Source organism: Ceratotherium simum, chromosome 3 (assembly GCF_057802395.1).
Source record: "Ceratotherium simum simum isolate JZ-2026a chromosome 3, ASM5780239v1, whole genome shotgun sequence".
NCBI classification, from domain to species: Eukaryota; Metazoa; Chordata; class Mammalia; order Perissodactyla; family Rhinocerotidae; genus Ceratotherium; species Ceratotherium simum.
This window is the reverse complement of record NC_141902.1, coordinates 46592279-46610011: the sequence shown is the minus strand read 5'-3', so window position 1 is coordinate 46610011 and position 17733 is coordinate 46592279. Positions and strand designations below refer to the sequence as shown.

Sequence of the window (17733 nt, the reverse complement as noted above, 5' to 3'; positions counted from 1 at the left end):
ACTTATCAAGACTTATTATAAGTGACAGTAATTAATACAGTGTGGTGTTGGTACTGAAACAGACAAATTGATCAATGGAACAGAGTAAAAAATTCAGACCTGTGCAATATGGAAACTTAATAAGAAAAAGGTGGCCTAACAGATCAGTAGCAGAAGGATGAATGATTCAATAAATTGAATAAATTGTGAGGAGATAAATGTACCTCATACAACATGCACAAATAAATTCCAGATGGATTAAAGACCTACATATGAAAAGCAAAACCTTGCAACTTTTGGAAAATGTACAAGATTCATTTATCACATCGTGGCAGGAAAGGATATTTTAAAGCGAGATACAAAAACCACAAACCATAAAAGAAAAGATTGATAAACTTGACTATGTTAAAAATTTTAATTTCTGTACAACTAAAGACACCATAAATAAAGTTAAAAGGTAATGCTTCAGACTGGGAGGAGATAGTTACAACTCATGTGATCAGCAGAGGATTAGAATCCATAATATATTGAAAGCTCCCACAAATTAGCCAGAAAAAGACATACAATCCAATTGAGGGGAAAAAAATGAGTAAATTATATGAATATGCAATTCACAGCTGACAGACCTGAATGCTCAATATACACAAAAATATATTGAATCGCACTAACAATCAGAGAAATGTATATTAAAGCAAGATACCACTTTGTACCTATCAGATTGGCAAAAAATTAAAAGGTGGACTATTTGAAGTGTTGATGAGGAAGTGGAACCATAGGAACTCATACACGGCTGCTGAGAGTGAAAATTAGAGCAATCTCACCAGAGAGCAATTGGCAGCCTCTGGTTCAGGACCTGGCAGTCGCGTTCTAGATATAGAATCCGGGAGACTGTTGTGTGTGCGCAGAAAGAGACACCTCTGTGGACTTTTTTGCTTGCAGAAAGTGCAAAGAACTTAATGTCCATCAACAAGAAACATGGATATATGGTATATTCATATAAGCAACTAAATGACTAAATTAGATAAATCTTGAAAGCATGATGTTGAATGAAGAGTTGCGGAAGAATCTTTGTAGTACGACACCTTTATCTGAAGTTTAAAAACACTCTAAACAATACAGTGTCAATGGATGCATACTCCTGAGGCAAAAGTATAAAGACATGGATGAGACAAACACACCAGCTTCTGAAGTGCAGTTAGGTCTGGGGAGATAGAAGGGAAATGGGAGGAGTTGAAAACAGAGGACTTTTCCTCACTCTGTCTCTGAGGACAAACTATTAAGATTTGTTCCCTCTGAGTGGTGGCCACACAAATAGAGTTTGTTACATTGTCTTCTGTTTTGTCTATATATTTGAAATGCATCATAGTTTTAAAAAAACATAATTCTTCTGAGGAAAAAAACATGCTCAATTTCCACCTTAAGGTGGGCAATAAGTCAAAAAAAAATTTAAACTAATTAATATTTGTCACCTCATGAATGGCAGTTTAGTACGGCAGGTTGACGCACAGGACTCTGGGGCAGCCTGCCTGGGGCTGAATCAAGCTCACCACTTCCTAAATGGTGGCTTGAGTCAAGCGACTTCCTCTCTCTCCGCCATGGTTCCTTGGATGTAAAATGCTGCTGCTGCTGATAATGGTATTAGTGCCTACTCATAACATTGTTGCAAGGATATGATGAGTTACTGTGCATGAAGCACTACAGAAGTGGACGCTATTATTATTATGCCTGAATATGATCGACCATTCAGAAAGACACTGGTTATTTGTTAGATGCAAGAGCAAGTGGGGGAGGGGATGAATAAGCTTTGTTACAAGAAATCATGTAAGTAGATGTTTTTAGTGAAGGTTGCTCTTCTACTGCAGTGAGACAAAAATATCTTTCAGATCTCCAAAATTAACCTGTTGAGTTGGAGATGATTCACCCCCCAGTGACTTCACAAGTATCTGCTTCAGTTAGCTCTGGTAAATAAAAGGATCACTCATTCACTTTTCGGAGCTGGCTGTAAAATCAATATGAAAAACAAGATCAATATATAACTCTGTTGAAATGTATAGAATTCCGTCTAAAAATGAAAGCTACATCTATCTTCAAGTTTTGATGAATATATAGTGTTGTTCTATCACATAATAAGACTGGCTTTTTTTGTATTTAAAAAAAAAATGATGAAATGTAAATCTCCTTGCCAGATGGGGATTTAAACTGAGTCCTATTTAATGTCTTAAATAAGTGAGAAATCAGTCATCAGGGAGCCAAGGACAATTTTCCAAGAGCAAATGCAGGAAGGCAAAGACTGCGGGTTTTGTCTGGAGTTGATTTGAACTTGGGCCCAGCTGCAGCTCTGCTCCTTACTAGCCTTGTGGCTTTGAGTGAATTACTGAAATCTGCTGTGCCTCAGTTTCCTCATCTATAAAATGAGCCTCACAGTCCCTCCCTTGCAGAACTTTTGTGAGAACATGGTATGCACTACCTCGGGTACATACTCTGTGCTCAGTAGTTAACATTCTCTCTGACGTGATTATTAGTTGAGTTACGGAATGGATTCCTCGATGCTGATGGATAGGGTGGGTTGGGGAGGTCTAAGATAAGAAGAGATAATGAGCTGGAAGGTCTTACAGCTGACCCTGCCAATCTCTCTTGGCTTCACCCAAAACAATGTTATTTCAAGGCCCAGGAATTTCTTGAAATGAAAAAACTTGGTCTTCATCTTAAAGATGATTAAATGCTGCTTTTAAAGTGTAATGATTCAATGCAAGGGATTGCAACGATCTGAATCTGCTTTCCTATAGGAAGTGTCCTGTTTTGACTTCCTTTTTTTTTTTTTTATATATGTCCTTACACAGCACTCTAAAATGTCCAATATAGCTGGGAAGTTTCATCATGCCTGGTCCCCCAAAACACTTGAATCCTCATTCCTGACCATGGGATGAATGAATCTCTAGGACTGAGCAGCCGTCAAGGGCAAAGCCAAAACCCTGTGTGTGCTCCCAGTCCTGAGCCACAGGCAAGAGTTCCGGGGCACCCAAGCCTGAGCTGGAGCCAGGACGACTGGCCACGTGGCAAAGGGGTGAAGACTGGCTAAGGCAGCACCCCCTCCTCTGTGTTTGGTTGTCTCTGGCAAGTCAGTCCTTCCTCCTTCCACCCTCAACCCCAGTCCTACTGTACCCAAGCCTGCCTCTCACTTCCCACCCTCAGTTTTAGATAATCCATTCTCTTGGTAGGGGAGGAGGGGCGGTTTGGTGATGTGCTCCAAAGGGGAGAGAGAATCCCTAGGAGGGATACAGTGTGGCTCTGAGTAAAGTGGAGGACTTTACTCTGAGGACTAAAGACAATACACGAATAGAATATTGAGACTACACTTTCGCCAGCTAAATAGGTCTTTGCATTTTAAAGAAAGAACCATTTATCCCTCAGAATCCCTAATTGGCTAATTATTTAAGGAAGATGAGTCTTTTCACCATCTCTTGCTTGATGGAAAGGTTTGGATGGGAAAACGGGAAGCTCAGGGTAGCACAGGTTGAGTTGGAGGTGCCTCCCACACAGGCTCGCGTGACTGTCTCCAGCCAGATGCCCCCCAGGGCCCCTCGGACTCAGCGTGCTCAGGACTGAAGGCATCTTCCCTCCACGCTCCCAGATGCCTGTTTCAGTTGGTGCCTTAATGTCCCCCCGACGCATCTCCTAAGCTAGAAGAAACACTCAGCGTCATCCTTGACTCATTCCTCTCCCCATCACCCAGAAGACAAGCTAAGATCAAAATCACAATACATTGCACTGTCTTGTTAATTGTCATCGTTTCCTACTGCCTTGGGGAATATCTCAAGGTAAGTAAAAGTGTTTGAAATCCGTATTTCAAATCATCTTATTAGAATTTTTGGAATTTTTATGGCCCATTTCTTGTCAGATCTGATTAGATCATTACTCTTACCTTATAATTTGGCTGCGGAAAAGCTCTGATGATGAGGAAGATAATTGTCAGCTCTGCCATTTTCTTGCTATTCACTTATGCTGGCGTGATTAGTGTATTGTTTTCAGTCCTCAGTTTTGTTTCTTGCAGGAATCTTTTGAAATCACTCGTCTATTTTGTGAGGGTTAGTTTAGTTAGAACTAAATAATATAATCAAAAAATCAGTGGGTCTGTTTAACCAAGCACACATAAACATGCTGAAATAAATGAAAACTGCTGAGAGGGAACAAATAAGTGAAGGATACACTAAATACCCTCAAACCCCTGGTGGGGGACCTTCCCCTCCTCCTTTAGAATGCCACACACCAGTGGGTCCCAGGGTCAGCCTGTGTGTTAAATATTAGTAAAGCTTAATTTATCTCATTAGAAAACAAGGAAACAGAAATAGACATTCTAATATTTTCATTTTGCACACCCTCTAGTGGCACCTGGCGGAGGCTGCTACCCTCCAAGTCATAGTGACTGCACCCTTAGGACGCACAAGCTGCTTGCTTCTTATTGCACTTGGTGGAGATTTGGGGACCTCAGGTCTCAGCAGCAGGGGTGAGCCCAGGGGATATGTCCCCAAGGCAGGTGGCTCTCATGGAGGGGAGGGGAGGGCTAGTCCCAAGAAAGCCTCAAGAATGTGGGTTAATCCAACCCACAGTCAGAAAAATACATTTCCTAACTCTCCCAAGTCAACTAATGATGCCTTTTAAAGTATCCCAAAATACCTTTCTTAAGCCTTTAAAATGCCACCTCATTCAAGTATGAAAGAGATTAGACCAACAAAATGCATTTTTCATGAGCCTCTAAGCTTTGGTCATTTCTCCTTGGGGGAGGGAAGGATCAAGGTTTTTGCTTGTCCCTAACTCAAAGGCCCCACCATCGCTTGACAATTTCATTTCATTGTACTTCCTCCAGTGCCATGTTTTTCTTTAATACTCCAGTGGTGTACAAACCACAGTTTTATACATGGATGGAAAATGCTTTCCAGTTTGACTCCACTGGAGATGCAACAATTCAGTTAGTCTTTCTGGAAACTATAACTATGTTAGGTTTGCATTTCAACACACTACTTAAGGTTCCTTAATAATTTCATCCCCACAGCTACATGGGAACAACCAAGAACTAAAGCAGAGGCAATGTCTTCTCTAGAAGCTGTTTTATCATTGTCATGGGTATCCCATCCTGCAGACCACCTCACACACACACACACAACATGCACACACAGTGAACTCCTTCCTCATCATTCAGACAAGGAAGCAGGAAGTGGAGGAAGAGGCTGTCACTCTCCCCACTGGCTCCTGGTCCCTTATCAGTGGTGAAGGATGCAGCATGAGGGACATGACCAATCCAATCAGCTTTTCTGGGTGCATATGCAGGTGAGCAGAAGGATGGGTGCTCATCGTGAAAGTTCAAATTCAAAGTAGTTTGTGAGGCTGTGCCATCTCAAGGAGGTTTACTTGAGCATTTTTTACAACAGTTAAGTGTAAGTGATTGAGTGCCAGAAACTTGGACTACCCCAAATCACCCTCTGCCCAGGATCTTACCCCTCCACATGCCGTGGGGACTCCTCTCCCACCTTCCTTATACTCTGGGTCTCCTACTTTGACAGATGGTGCTTATTAAGTACCACAGATTGTTTTTCTCTGGGTACCATCTCCACTCCTAACTTCTACTTAATGCTTTTAGCTAACTCTCTTCTTGCTATCATCTTAAGCTGTTTACAAAAGTGAAGTGACAATGTCTGTGCACTGGCTATTACAGCTAATTTCCAATTTTATAATTTTGACACAGATATCCATACTCATATACAAGTTTTCCATACACTCCTTAAGTAGAAGTAGAGAAGTTACTGAGTCCTGAGAGGAAGGAGAGAAGAGTTGAGGCTGTCCCCCAGCCTCTTTCTACCACCACACATCCTGGGGTGATGCTCAGAGCTCTTCTCTGACCTGTAGCTGACAGCTCAGAGCCCATCATCTCTCATAACCATCATTTACTTTATTTTTCCTGAAATTTATTACCTTGTTCTTACCATGCTGAAGTTCATCTGCCTCTTTTCTGCCCACTCACCCATCTTGGGAAGATTTTCCTGCTGTTTATCACCACTAGCTTGTCATTTCACCCTCTGGGAAAGCTTAATGTTTTCTAGAAACATGGAAACATCACTTGTACTATGGCTGACCATCACTTCTAGAAGTATCAGCTCAGACTGGCCCCAGGACCTTTCCATTCAGTGAAGGGCCCACTTAACTGATCTTCTGCTTTCTCTCTCCAAACTGGTTCACTACCATTGTCATGCTCTTCTCCCAACGTAGTTCTGGTACTTTTCTTTCTTTGTAAATGCTCTAAGGGTGCTTATTCTCAGAGCACTGACTTCATATTCCTTTCTCTTGAGCTTCTCCGTCAATCTTGGTTTAGGAAGCCCCTATGTATTCTCCAAGGATGAATTTTGCAGCTTCCTCAAGCTTATCTATTGTGCTGGTCAGGTGAGCTATACAGTAGCCTCATAATCATGTTTTTATCTCCATTCGCAGAGATTCTGAGGTAGTGTAAACAATTCATTACCTTTTGTGGCTGGGGAAATTTTGTACAAACATGATTAAGAGAATTATCCCTGGTCGAAAGAGCCTTCCTAAGGCTTGTACACAGGAATGAGAGAACAGTTTTTGCCAAGACCTAACCTAGATCTCTTTGTGTTTCGCCAAAACAACGTGTGCCCACTAGATAGGCCTGTTTCTCCAAATATCCCAGGTGCACTCCTGACCTTGGCTTCCAAAGCTCTCACCCTTCCTCGCAGCTTTCCTGGTAGATCACCAACATGGTCCCTCTGCCAAAGGTTGAGACAGAAGGATGGATAGAATGAAGCAAGCCCAAGGTTTCCATGTGCAAAAAGTCTTCTGAATAGGACTGCCCCACCAGCTCTCCCTCAGTGCACACACTCTCCCTTTTTTTTCTTTTTTTTTTCATAATTTTATTTATTTATTTTTTCCCCCAAAGCCCCAGCAGATAGTTGTATGTCATAGCTGCACATCCTTCTAGCTGCTGTATGTGGGACGCGGCCTCAGCATGGCCGGAGAAGCGGTGCGTCGGTGCGCGCTCGGGATCTGAACCCGGGCCACCAGCAGCGGAGCCCGCGCACCCAACCGCTAAGCCACAGGGCCGGCCCACACACTCTCCCTTGAATCATGCATGTGTGTTGGAAACAGTGGCATCTCCCCACCCCTCCTCCACAGATCCCTGGGAGTTGTAAAGGTTGACCAGAGTGTCCTGATTTTATTTCTCTCAATCCTATCCCAGAATTTTCAATAAAGTATACCACAGGAATACTACTCAGTCATAAAAAAGATGAAATCTTGCCATTTGCAACAACATGGATGAACCTTGAGGGTATTATGCTAAGCGAAATAAGTCAGAGGGAGAAAGTCAAATACCATAAGATCTCACTCATAAATAGCAGATAAAAACAGCAACAAACAAACACAGAGAGACAGAGATTGGATTGGTGGTTACCAGAGATGAAAGGGGTAGGAAGGAGGGCGAGAGGGGTGATTTGAACATGTGTGTGGTGATGGACTGTAATTAGTCTTTGGGTGGTGAACATGATGTAATCTACACAGAAATCGAAACATAATGATGTACACCTGAAATTTATATAATGTTATAAATCAATGTTACCTCAATTTAAAAAATTAATTAATTTAAAAAATGTATACCACAGGATGGTGTGTGTGTGTGCGTGTATGTACAAATTTTGTGAGGTCCAATAAGTTTGAGAAGTGGTAGCCTAAACAAAACTACGCAGGTATTTTTACCGCAGGACTTCTCAAAGCCTTTAATAAGCTACCTGATATGGCAAATCATCAAGAGCCAGCCACAATATATAGTCATCTACAAACTCATTTAAGGGACCACAGAACCCTCTTTCCTGGAGCATCTATCAGGACTAGTGTTCTATAGGATATACGTCGGGGCATGTCATGATCAGTATGTAGCATGTCAGAATCACTTAGGGAGCTTGCCATTACTGACCCTACTCCTGAAGATTTTGATAGTGGCAGTCTGGGGTAGAGTGTTGGTTGTTGTTGGTTGTTGTTGTTTTCTTAGAGTTTTCCTGATGGTTGTAATGATCCATATCACTTGGGTTCCTCTGCTCTAGACTCTTGATCTTTAAGGCTTCAAAGATGCTATGACCTGTGACCCTCCTGGGCCCTCACCATAGAAGCATAGAAGCTTGTACCCCAAACCCTCTTGTAGGTAAATAACACTTTCTTATATCATACAGATGTCTGAAAACATCAGGAAAGCCACCCAAGGCCTGTGTGATTTGGGTAAAATTACTGGCCTGTATCCATGACTTTAGAAACCACTTCCTAACATCATAGTCATCCCCATCTACCCACATCCAGATCCACCTCCAGCTTCCCCCAACTGTTCTCACTCCTGCCAGTTTGGGTGATTTCACATATTTTCTGTATTTTGTTTCATTTGTCCATATCTCACATCCCCGCAGGACCGTATTCAGAATGGGACCCAACTGAATACTTTTTTGGGGATTTCCCCCATACCACTTCATACAGAGCCAAACTAATAGTAAGTGCTCAACAGCTGTCGAGAAACCAAGGAACAAAAGGGACTTTGGCCCAAAAGGGACAAAAAAGCTCTAAGGTTGACTCTAGAATTAAAAAGCAAATAGAGAGGGCTGGTAAATGTGGCAACATGGGTGTATGGCTTACCTGCTGAGATACTAGTATCTTAAATGTTAAGTATGTATCATATTCTTCCATCTTCTGAAATTTTTTGTTACTTCTCTTTTCTTCATTTTTTAGGTCAATGAATAGGGTGACCAACTTGTCCCAATTTTCCTGAGACTTTTCCAGTTTTAACACTGAAAGCGCTATGCAGGAAACCCCTCAATCCTGGCAAACCAGGGCAGTTGGTCAGTCTACTCTGAAGACAAAAAGAGTTCTCTGACCAAAGAAAACTGGGAAACACTACATCAATGCACTGGTCATCAAGCCATGCTGTGGCAGGCATCCCACATACAAAATAGAGGAAGATGGGCACAGATGTTAGCTCAGGGCCAATCTTCCCCACAGAAAAAAAAAAAAAAACAAAAGAATATTTTAATACTTTATGTTATACCCAAAATAATAAAAATGATAACACACTCCAGAAGAAATTTTTCTTTTTTTAAATCTGACCACCGCTAACCTCCTTCATTATTCCTCATTCACGCCATGGTCTCTCCCTCTTTTTTTTTTTTTTTTTTTTTTTTTGCTGGGAAAGATTCACCCTGAGCTAACATCTGTTGCCAGTCTTCCTTTTTTTTTTCCCCTCCCCAAAGCTCCAGTACATAGTTGTATATTCTAGTTGTAGGTCCTTCTAGTTCTTCTCTGTGAGCTGCCACCACAGCATGGCAACTGATACACGAGTGCTGTGGTTCGGCCGCCCAGGAACCAAACCCGGGCCGCTGAAGTGGAGCACGCCAAACTTTAATCACTAGGCAATCAGGTCTGGCTCCAGAAGAAATTTTTTAAGGCCTGGAGATTTATGGTCACTGGAATCTTTTTTTAATTTAAATTTCAATTTGTATGCATCCTTTGGCTGTAGAGAATAATGATGAATTGATCAAATAAAACATTTTCAAGCATAAAAATATGAAGTTAAGGTTCTCTGGGTGTCATAGAATAGCGATACAATTTCAAGGAGAAAAAAGAACAAGTAACATTTCTAATATTTAAAGAAGAGCTTTCTCCTGTCATTTTAAAATGGATAATAATGGGTATTAGATCACTGTAGTATTTATGTTATTTGGACACATTTGAAAGAATGATTTAATGGGCTAATTTTAAAATATCAATATTTACAATATCTAGAAATAATATCTATTTACAAATTATAACTATTTAACCTTGAGGTGAAAAATACTTGCTGTCAAGTTAAAAAGTATGCAAGGAGGTACATAGTTTTTCAAAATTCATATGGGAATATATGAGCAAAAGGTGTGATGGCCACTGCTCCAGAGAAAAATGTTGGGAATGCTGGTGGTGAAAAGAGCAGTATTTGGAGTCAGGCCAGCAGGGAGGTCCCGCGAAAAATCGCAGCTTCACCTAGCAGTTAGGGTTAAAACCACGAAGTGCCTGGCACAGAGCCAGCGCTCCCTTCATCCCACCAACACCTGCCGGGTGCCGCCGTGCGCCAGGCATGGGACGTACAGTAGTGCTTACACACAGTCCCTGCTCTCACAGAGCTCACGTTCCAGGGGCGCATATGTCTTTGATCCTTTGCTTCTGTGTAGATGTATGTTTGCTGCATTTCTAGAGAACCTCTTAAAATACCTTATTCTCAGGCAGTTTTTAGGAGCTGTGTCTACAAAGGAATGACTCATTTTTTGATATTCCAGAAGAGATCCATCTAGATTCCATTGTTCCCCTCGGAATAGTCACCTGAGGAGGCATCCACTATGTCAGTGACAGGGCCACTACTCAAAAGTCTTTAAGCTTCTCCTGTGGAATTGACTTCAAAGCATACAGCACAATATTTTGAACATCCTTCATGCTTGTAAATATTTGTCTTTGGAGGAGGAATTTGATGTTTTTAGAATAAAGGTTATTCACACAAAGGTCTGGTAACTATAGTAGATGGTCAGACTGGGCAGGGATATTGTTTGTCACAAATTCTGGGAGGGCATAAATCAGGCAGTCCGGCTTTCTCATCGTAAAAAAGAGTCAAGAGATACTCATATGTTCTCTTTGCACTGAGGCTAAAGGGACAACTCCGCCCATGTCAGGGTCACTTGGCTGTGAAGTTGCTTGAAGAGTCTATGGTCTCAAACTTTAGGGAGCGAGATTCCTGGGGCTGTGGGAGGCCCGTGCGACCACTGCTTTAGTTCTGCTGATCCCACTGCAGCGATCCCCTCCAGGCCATGCCCCTCAGGCCTGCACCTGGAAAAGGCCCAAGAGCAAAAGTAGCTGCCTGGAAGGACCCAGGGCTGAGGGAGCGAGGCTGGGCCAGTGGGGAGCGGCATGCGGGTGGAGGAAGCACCTGGACCTGTGTCTAAATTGCATTTGAGTGTTTACTGAGTCTGTCTGTGAGACCTGAGCATCCAGGGATTAGTCACTGTCCACTGAGGGAATGAGTCCGGGGTGGGCAGAGGGGGTGGAATATGAGATGGGGAGGGACCAGACAAGGATAGCAGAAGCTGGCGTAGATGGCCGTCTGTCTGTCCCCTCTGCCTATCACATCTGTCACTTCCATGTGGCCACCGAGCACTGGACAAAAGCTCTAGGGATCCTAGTGGGCCCTCAATTCTCAAAGAAAAATTATTTTTTTAGTATGTGTTTGCACTATATTTTACTACTTTCTGATTCTGCAGTATTTCTCTGGTATTTTACTTAGCAGACACCATTCCACCCCTGTGCCCCGAACCAAGCTAGATGCTGTGGGAGACATTGTCTCTGCTCTCAGGCAACTGGCATCTCCTTGGGAAGACAAGAATGATATGCACACATACTGTAGATAGAGCAACGGTGGCCAGTGGGTTTCATTTCAAATGTCAGCTCCAGCTAATTGGTGACTTCATGGAGTATTTCATCAAATCTAAGACACCATCAATTTAAGATGCTGTTTTATGTGCTCTTAAGAAAGAAAAAAAAATGCTTTCCATTAAATTGTGAATTATTGCTTTCTTATTACTTATAATTTTTGTTTTACACTAGTCCTCCTTTATCTGCAGGGGATACAGTCCAAGACCCCTCAGTGGATGCCTGAAACTGCAGATAGTATTGAACCCTATATATACTATGTTTTTCCTATACATCCATACCTGTGAAAAAGTTTAATTTATAAGTTAGGCACAGTAAGAGATTAAGAGCAATAACTAATAATAAAATAGAATAATTATAACAATATACTGTAATAAAAGTTATGTGAATGTGGTCTCTCTCTCCAAATATCTTATTGTACTGTATTCACCCTTCTTCTTGTGATGATGTGAGATGATACAATGCCTATATGATGAGATGAAGTGAGGTGAATGACATACACATTGTGAAGTAGCGTTATTTTCAGACTGCGATTGACCAGGGGTAACTGAAACCACAGAAAGCAAAACTGCAGATATGGGGGGACTACTGTATGCTTATTGAAAGATCCTTTTTGGACTTACTTAGACATAGTGTTATTTTTTAACATATTTTGTTTTTGTTCATTCATAAGGTGGAAACAGGGAAGTAAACTGGCTTTGGTTTTCTAAGCATCTTCACATTCAGGGTACTACTCATTGGAAGCATCTTTGACTTGGAGTTGTTGATATCTCTGTTTCCCACACAGTGCGCTTCTCTATGCCAATCGAGAGCATCAGTGAGGCAACATTTCTTACAAGAGTGCTCTTGACTTTTCTCCCAAATCTCTGGCTCCTGTTGTGTAAATTGATGCACACGCAGGTCATGACAACCCCAGCACAACTGCCACCTGGCAACAGTGACTGTTAAGACACATCCCAATTTCAAAGATATCAAATGTTCAATGAAATATGGATTCTGAGACTCAGTCAAATAAATGACCATAATCAACCACCTATGTCTGTCCTGGGAATGGGGTTAGTGTTGGTGCTACATTCTTGTCATTAAGCAACAATTTGCTCCTATATAATTTGCAAAACTGAATGGTTTCCAATGCAGCAGCTATTGTAGGAAGTTCTCTGTGAGCTAATGGAGTCGGGAAGGCTTTATGCATGAAGTAAATCTAAAAAGGTGAGATTTGGCCTGGACAAGAGGAGACCACTTGCCTGGATAAGAGGTGGGAAGAGTGCAATTTAGAAAGTTCAAGGGGGGGCCGGCCCTGTGGCTTGGTGGTTAAGTGCGCGCGCTGCGATGCTGGCGGCCCGGGTTCGGATCCCGGGTGCGCATCGAGGCACCACTTCTCCGTTCATCCTGAGGCCGAGTCCCACATACAGCAACTAGAAGGATGTGCAGCTACGACACACAACTATCCACTGGGGCTTTGGGGGGAAAAAATAAAATAAATAAAATCTTTAAAAAAAAAAAAAAAGAAAGTTCAAGGGGATAATCAACCGTCATGTGGAGAGAGAGGACAGTGGAGAAACCCCGGGCTGAGGTGGGGTTTAGTTAGGAAGTTGTGGGCGATAAAGGCCTGAGTTTTTGCTCTAAGAACATAAGTTCAAATTAGTGTGTTTCACTTGTAGAAACATAATAAACAGGTCTCATATTCCTATAACTTTTCTTTCTTCCCTTACTATAGGTCCCGATGTTTTTAGTTCAAAGAGCCTTGCCCTTCAAGCCCAGAAGAAGATTCTGAGCAAAATAGCCAGCAAAACCATGGCCAACATGTTGATTGATGATACCAGCAGTGAGATCTTTGATGAGCTCTACAAAGTCACCAAAGAGCACACCCACAACAAGAAGGAAGCCCACAAGATCATGAAAGACTTAATCAAGGTGGCGATCAAAATTGGGATCCTCTACCGGAACAACCAGTTCAGCCAGGAGGAGGTTGTTATCGTGGAGAAGTTCAGGAAGAAGCTGAACCAGACCGCCATGACCATTGTCAGCTTCTATGAGGTGGAATACACCTTTGATAAGAATGTGCTCTCCAAGCTCCTACATGAGTGCAAGGACCTGGTGCATGAACTGGTGCAGCGACACCTGACGCCCAGGACCCACGGGCGCATCAACCACGTCTTCAACCACTTTGCCGATGTGGAGTTCCTCTCTACACTTTATAGTCTGGATGGAGACTGTAGGCCCAACCTCAAGAGGATTTGTGAAGGAATCAATAAATTGCTAGATGAGAAAGTCCTTTGAATGCTTTCCCTCCTTCTGGACTTTGCTGCGTTCAAGTTACAGCATCCAACATGGTCCCAGTGAGAGTCAAGAAAACAAGAAGAAACCCTTGTCGAAGATGCCCATGTTCTGTCCTGTTCATCCCTCTGATGTTGATGCCAAATTGAGCTTGGGTGTGTTTATCCCCTGAGCTCACTGATGAGCTCACTTAACATCACCTTTGTTTGCAAGCCCAAAAGACATTTCATCTACTGTAAGCAGAAGGGCTGCTCTGCTCATCAAGATGAGCTCAGTCCATCTTGTGGAGTAGAAGGAGCCCTGGACCAGGAGTTGGAGGGCATGGATTTGGTCCCAGCTCCACCAGCTACAATTCCGTCCTTTAGATCCTGGAACCATCATGCCTGCCTGCCTGCCTCCCAGGGCTGCTGTGAGGATCGAATGAGATGATGCATATTCATGCTTTTGAAAACGCTGATGTAAAGTCTTATTATTTTCTCTTCGGAATGTGGATCTCTTCAACCTGGATCTAGAAAATTAAGCAGCAGAGAAGAAAAGAACAATAGTATCTAATGGGCTGGGTTTGCAATCTGTCTCTAGATGTGCTGTTTCACACAGAACAAAAATGAATCCAAAGGTGTGACAAAGTATAGCTGCAAATTGGAAAAATGTTTTTCAAGAGTTGTGTTTTTTAGGTTTCTGATCCTGCAGAGGGAAACTTTCTGGGAGGGTGAAGAGTTTCCCACCCATAATGTAGAAGCAGAGAACTCTGCTCCCCTGCAGTGCTGGCCCTCCCCCTTCAAAGGGGCATCATCCGTGAGGCACAGGGAGGATTTATTCCAGCATGCACGGGAGAGTCAGGCAGAATGAACCCCTATCTGTCTGTCTTGGCCTTCCACAGTCATTTTGTGCTGTTATCTGGTTCATTAATAAATTGAAACTACCCTTCAAACAAGAGGTTTTGGAGTTGTGATTCAAAAGTTAAATTCCTTTTTATTAAAAATAAAATTCCTGGAGTTAGATCCAGTGTTAAGAATAAAGGATGGAAAGGAGGAAAAAAATGAAGAGTAAGAGCTGTGCACTCAGACCCTAAGGGGAAGGGGCCCCAGGGAGAGCGCCATGGGGTAGGGCTGTACAGGGGTCACTGGGGGGCTAGCTCATGGACACGGTGACCGCCTTCTCTGTCTCACAGCCTCGCTTTCACACTGTAGCTCCTGACATCTGTTCATCATAGTCTTAACAAACATCAGGCTGATGCATTTATTGCCTTATAATGTTGTCTGGAGGACGCCACACTAAGAGACTTGCTCTTCCTGCATCACCTCTCGTCCTGCTGTGCTTCTCTCGTATCTGATGATAATGTAAAAATACATCAGCTCAGCCCCATTGTTCATCCCACCCCGTGGTCTCGCTCTAGCAAGAGCATGGAGAGATGGTTTGTGAGAAAGTGTGAAACCATGTCCACTGAACCTACCAGTGGCCGTTCAGCCTCAACTGGCTCCCGTGTTAACATCCGTACAAACCATCCAGTAAATTCTTCAGCCACCAGCACTCAAAATTAGTTCATAGGAAGGATGTCCAGTATGGAATAGAGAATAGTTGTCAGCCCCTGTTCTCCACATTTGACAAGCATGGCCTAGCTCCTCTTGCAGACCTGAGGATGGAACAATGGAGCCCTGTGCACATCTGGGCTGGAGAGGTTGTTGGTCATTTGGGCAGTGCTGGTGGAAGCTGCAGGCAGCAGGCTCCTTCCTTCCCACCTGCCCACTAAGCAGCTAGCATCCCAGCACTGGCCAAATTTTCACATACAGAGTCCTCAATACCTGCTTTGAAGTACTCGTCTGATTAAGAACAATTTTCTAGGGGCCGGCCCTGTGGTTTAGCGGTTAAGTGCATGCACTCCGCTACTGGCGGCCTGGGGTTCGATCCCAGGCGCGCACCAACACACTGCTTGTCTGGCCATGCTGAGGCAGCGTCCCACATACAGCAACTAGCAGGATGTGCAACTATGACATACAACTATCTGCTGGGGCTTTGGGGAGAAAAGGGGGGAAAAAAAAGGAGGAGGATTGGCAGTAGACGTTAGCTCAGGGCCGGTCTTCCTCAGCAAAAAAAGGAGGATTGGCATGGATGTTAGCTCAGGGCTCATCTTCCTCACAAAAAAAAACAAAAATAAAAAAAATAATAACTGCTTTCTACTTTGAGGGAATGGTTCTAGAAGCGGGTTCTTTTTTCACTAAGTTGGTGGACCTATCCAGAAAACTCAGACCCAAAAGGAATGGGTGGAAGTGTCTTCTGTCCATCTGAGACACAGCAGGGAAGAAGGGGGATCCCCAGCCAAAGAGGATTACAGGTACTGCCCGCTCCGCAGGCCGCAGCACACAGCAGTGGCAGCAGAGGAGGGCTGAGCGGGTCCTGATAACCTGTGAGTCTCTAAAGGAACCGGCCCTCTGTGTTCTGGTCAGAGATAGAACAGCACTTCCACCAGCAGGTCTCAGCAAGTGCAACAGCAGAATGTAGATAGAAACATGTTCTACTGCCTTAGGCCTCCCCACCCTGAGGCAGCTGAGGGGCTCTCTACTGCAAGGTCAGCTGGGTGTATCTCAAGCTTATCAACAGTAGCCTGGGGGAGTTGGGCTACCCATGTACAAGTAACCCACCACAGCCTCTAAAAATAGCCAAAACCAATCCTATGTGTATGTTTCAAACACACCATTGGCATGTAAATTCAAGTGATTATTGAGTTTCATCAACCAGCTGGGGGCCGGCCCAGTGGCGCAAGCGGTTAAGTGTCCGCGCTCGGCTGCGGCAGTCTGGGGTTCGCAGGTTCGGAACCCTGGGCGCGCACGGACGCATCGCTTGTTAAGCCATGCTGTGGCGGCGTCCCATATAAAGTAGAGGAAGATGGCCACGATTGTTAGCTCAGGGCCAGTATTCCTCAAGGAAAAAGGGGGAGGATTGGCATCAGATGTTAGCTCAGGGCTGGTCCTCCTCACAAAAAAAAAAAAAAAAGCATCAACCAGCTGAAAAGCTTACAAATTTCAAATACTTTGCATAACAATCTAGTGGCCAGAGAAAGAATGTCTTTATTGGTTTATCCTGAGGACTTCAACCACGTCACTTCGTGGCCCTGAAAAGCTGTTTTGGCTGGAAAAAATATGACAGTGGCCAGCAGATGCTTTCAAAAACAGGACTCTGTAGATGTGCATTTGTGCTTAGAACTCTGTACAAAATTTTCGATAATGAGAACCCACAAAAGCGAATGTGGAATATCTACATTTAGGTGGCACCCAAAAGAAAACTGATTTCAAAAGAAGCAGCAGGGGGCCAGCCCCGTGGCTTAGCGGTTGGGTGCGCTCGCTCAGCTACTGGCGGCCCGGGGTTCGGATCCCGGGCGGCGCACTGATGCACCACTGGTCCGGCCATGCTGAGGTGGCGTCCCACATACAGCAGCTAGAAGGATGTGCAACTATGACATACAACTATCTACTGGGGCTTTGGGGAGAAAAAGGGGGAAAAAAGGAGGAGGATTGGCAATAGATGTTAGCTCAGGGCCGGTCTTCCTCAGCAAAAAGAGGAGGATTGGCACGGATGTTAGCTCAAGGCTGATCTTCCTCACAAGAAAAAAAGAAGAAGAAGCAACAGCACAAAATCACTCAGTTGATCCAGCCCCATACAAGCTTCAGAGAGCAGTGCCTGGCTCAGCAAACAAGAGCAGAGACAGGACTCGTTCTTTAAGGAGCAGCTTGTCACCTGGAAACATCACTGAGTCTTCAACCATCCCTGAGCAATCAGCTCTGTCCCCACAGGGGGACACTCCACTCCTGGTTACGTGTCCTGCTTCGTGTATCTGAAAGCTGCGGAAACACATGCCCTGCTGCCTGTGCCTGCCGTGTGTCCACATCACTTAGTCCACACGCTCCCTGTGTTTGCAGCTGTGAGTCTTGACACCCTCAGCAACTCCAGGTCTCTGCTCAGTGACAAATCAAAATGAAAAGACTTCTCCAT

General features: G+C 43.7%; 1 protein-coding gene across 1 annotated transcript in view; it reads left to right on the top strand.

The window, feature by feature from the left end:
* Positions 1-14674, top strand: part of TIPE3 (TNF alpha induced protein 8 like 3) — a 36180-nt gene extending 21506 nt beyond the window's left edge. The window contains exon 2 of the mRNA XM_014780717.2: positions 13187-14674. Within this exon, the coding sequence (XP_014636203.1) occupies positions 13187-13749 (563 nt within the window). The 3' untranslated portion in view covers positions 13750-14674. The remainder of the gene's footprint in view (positions 1-13186) is intronic.
* The last annotated feature ends 3059 nt before the right edge of the window (positions 14675-17733 follow it).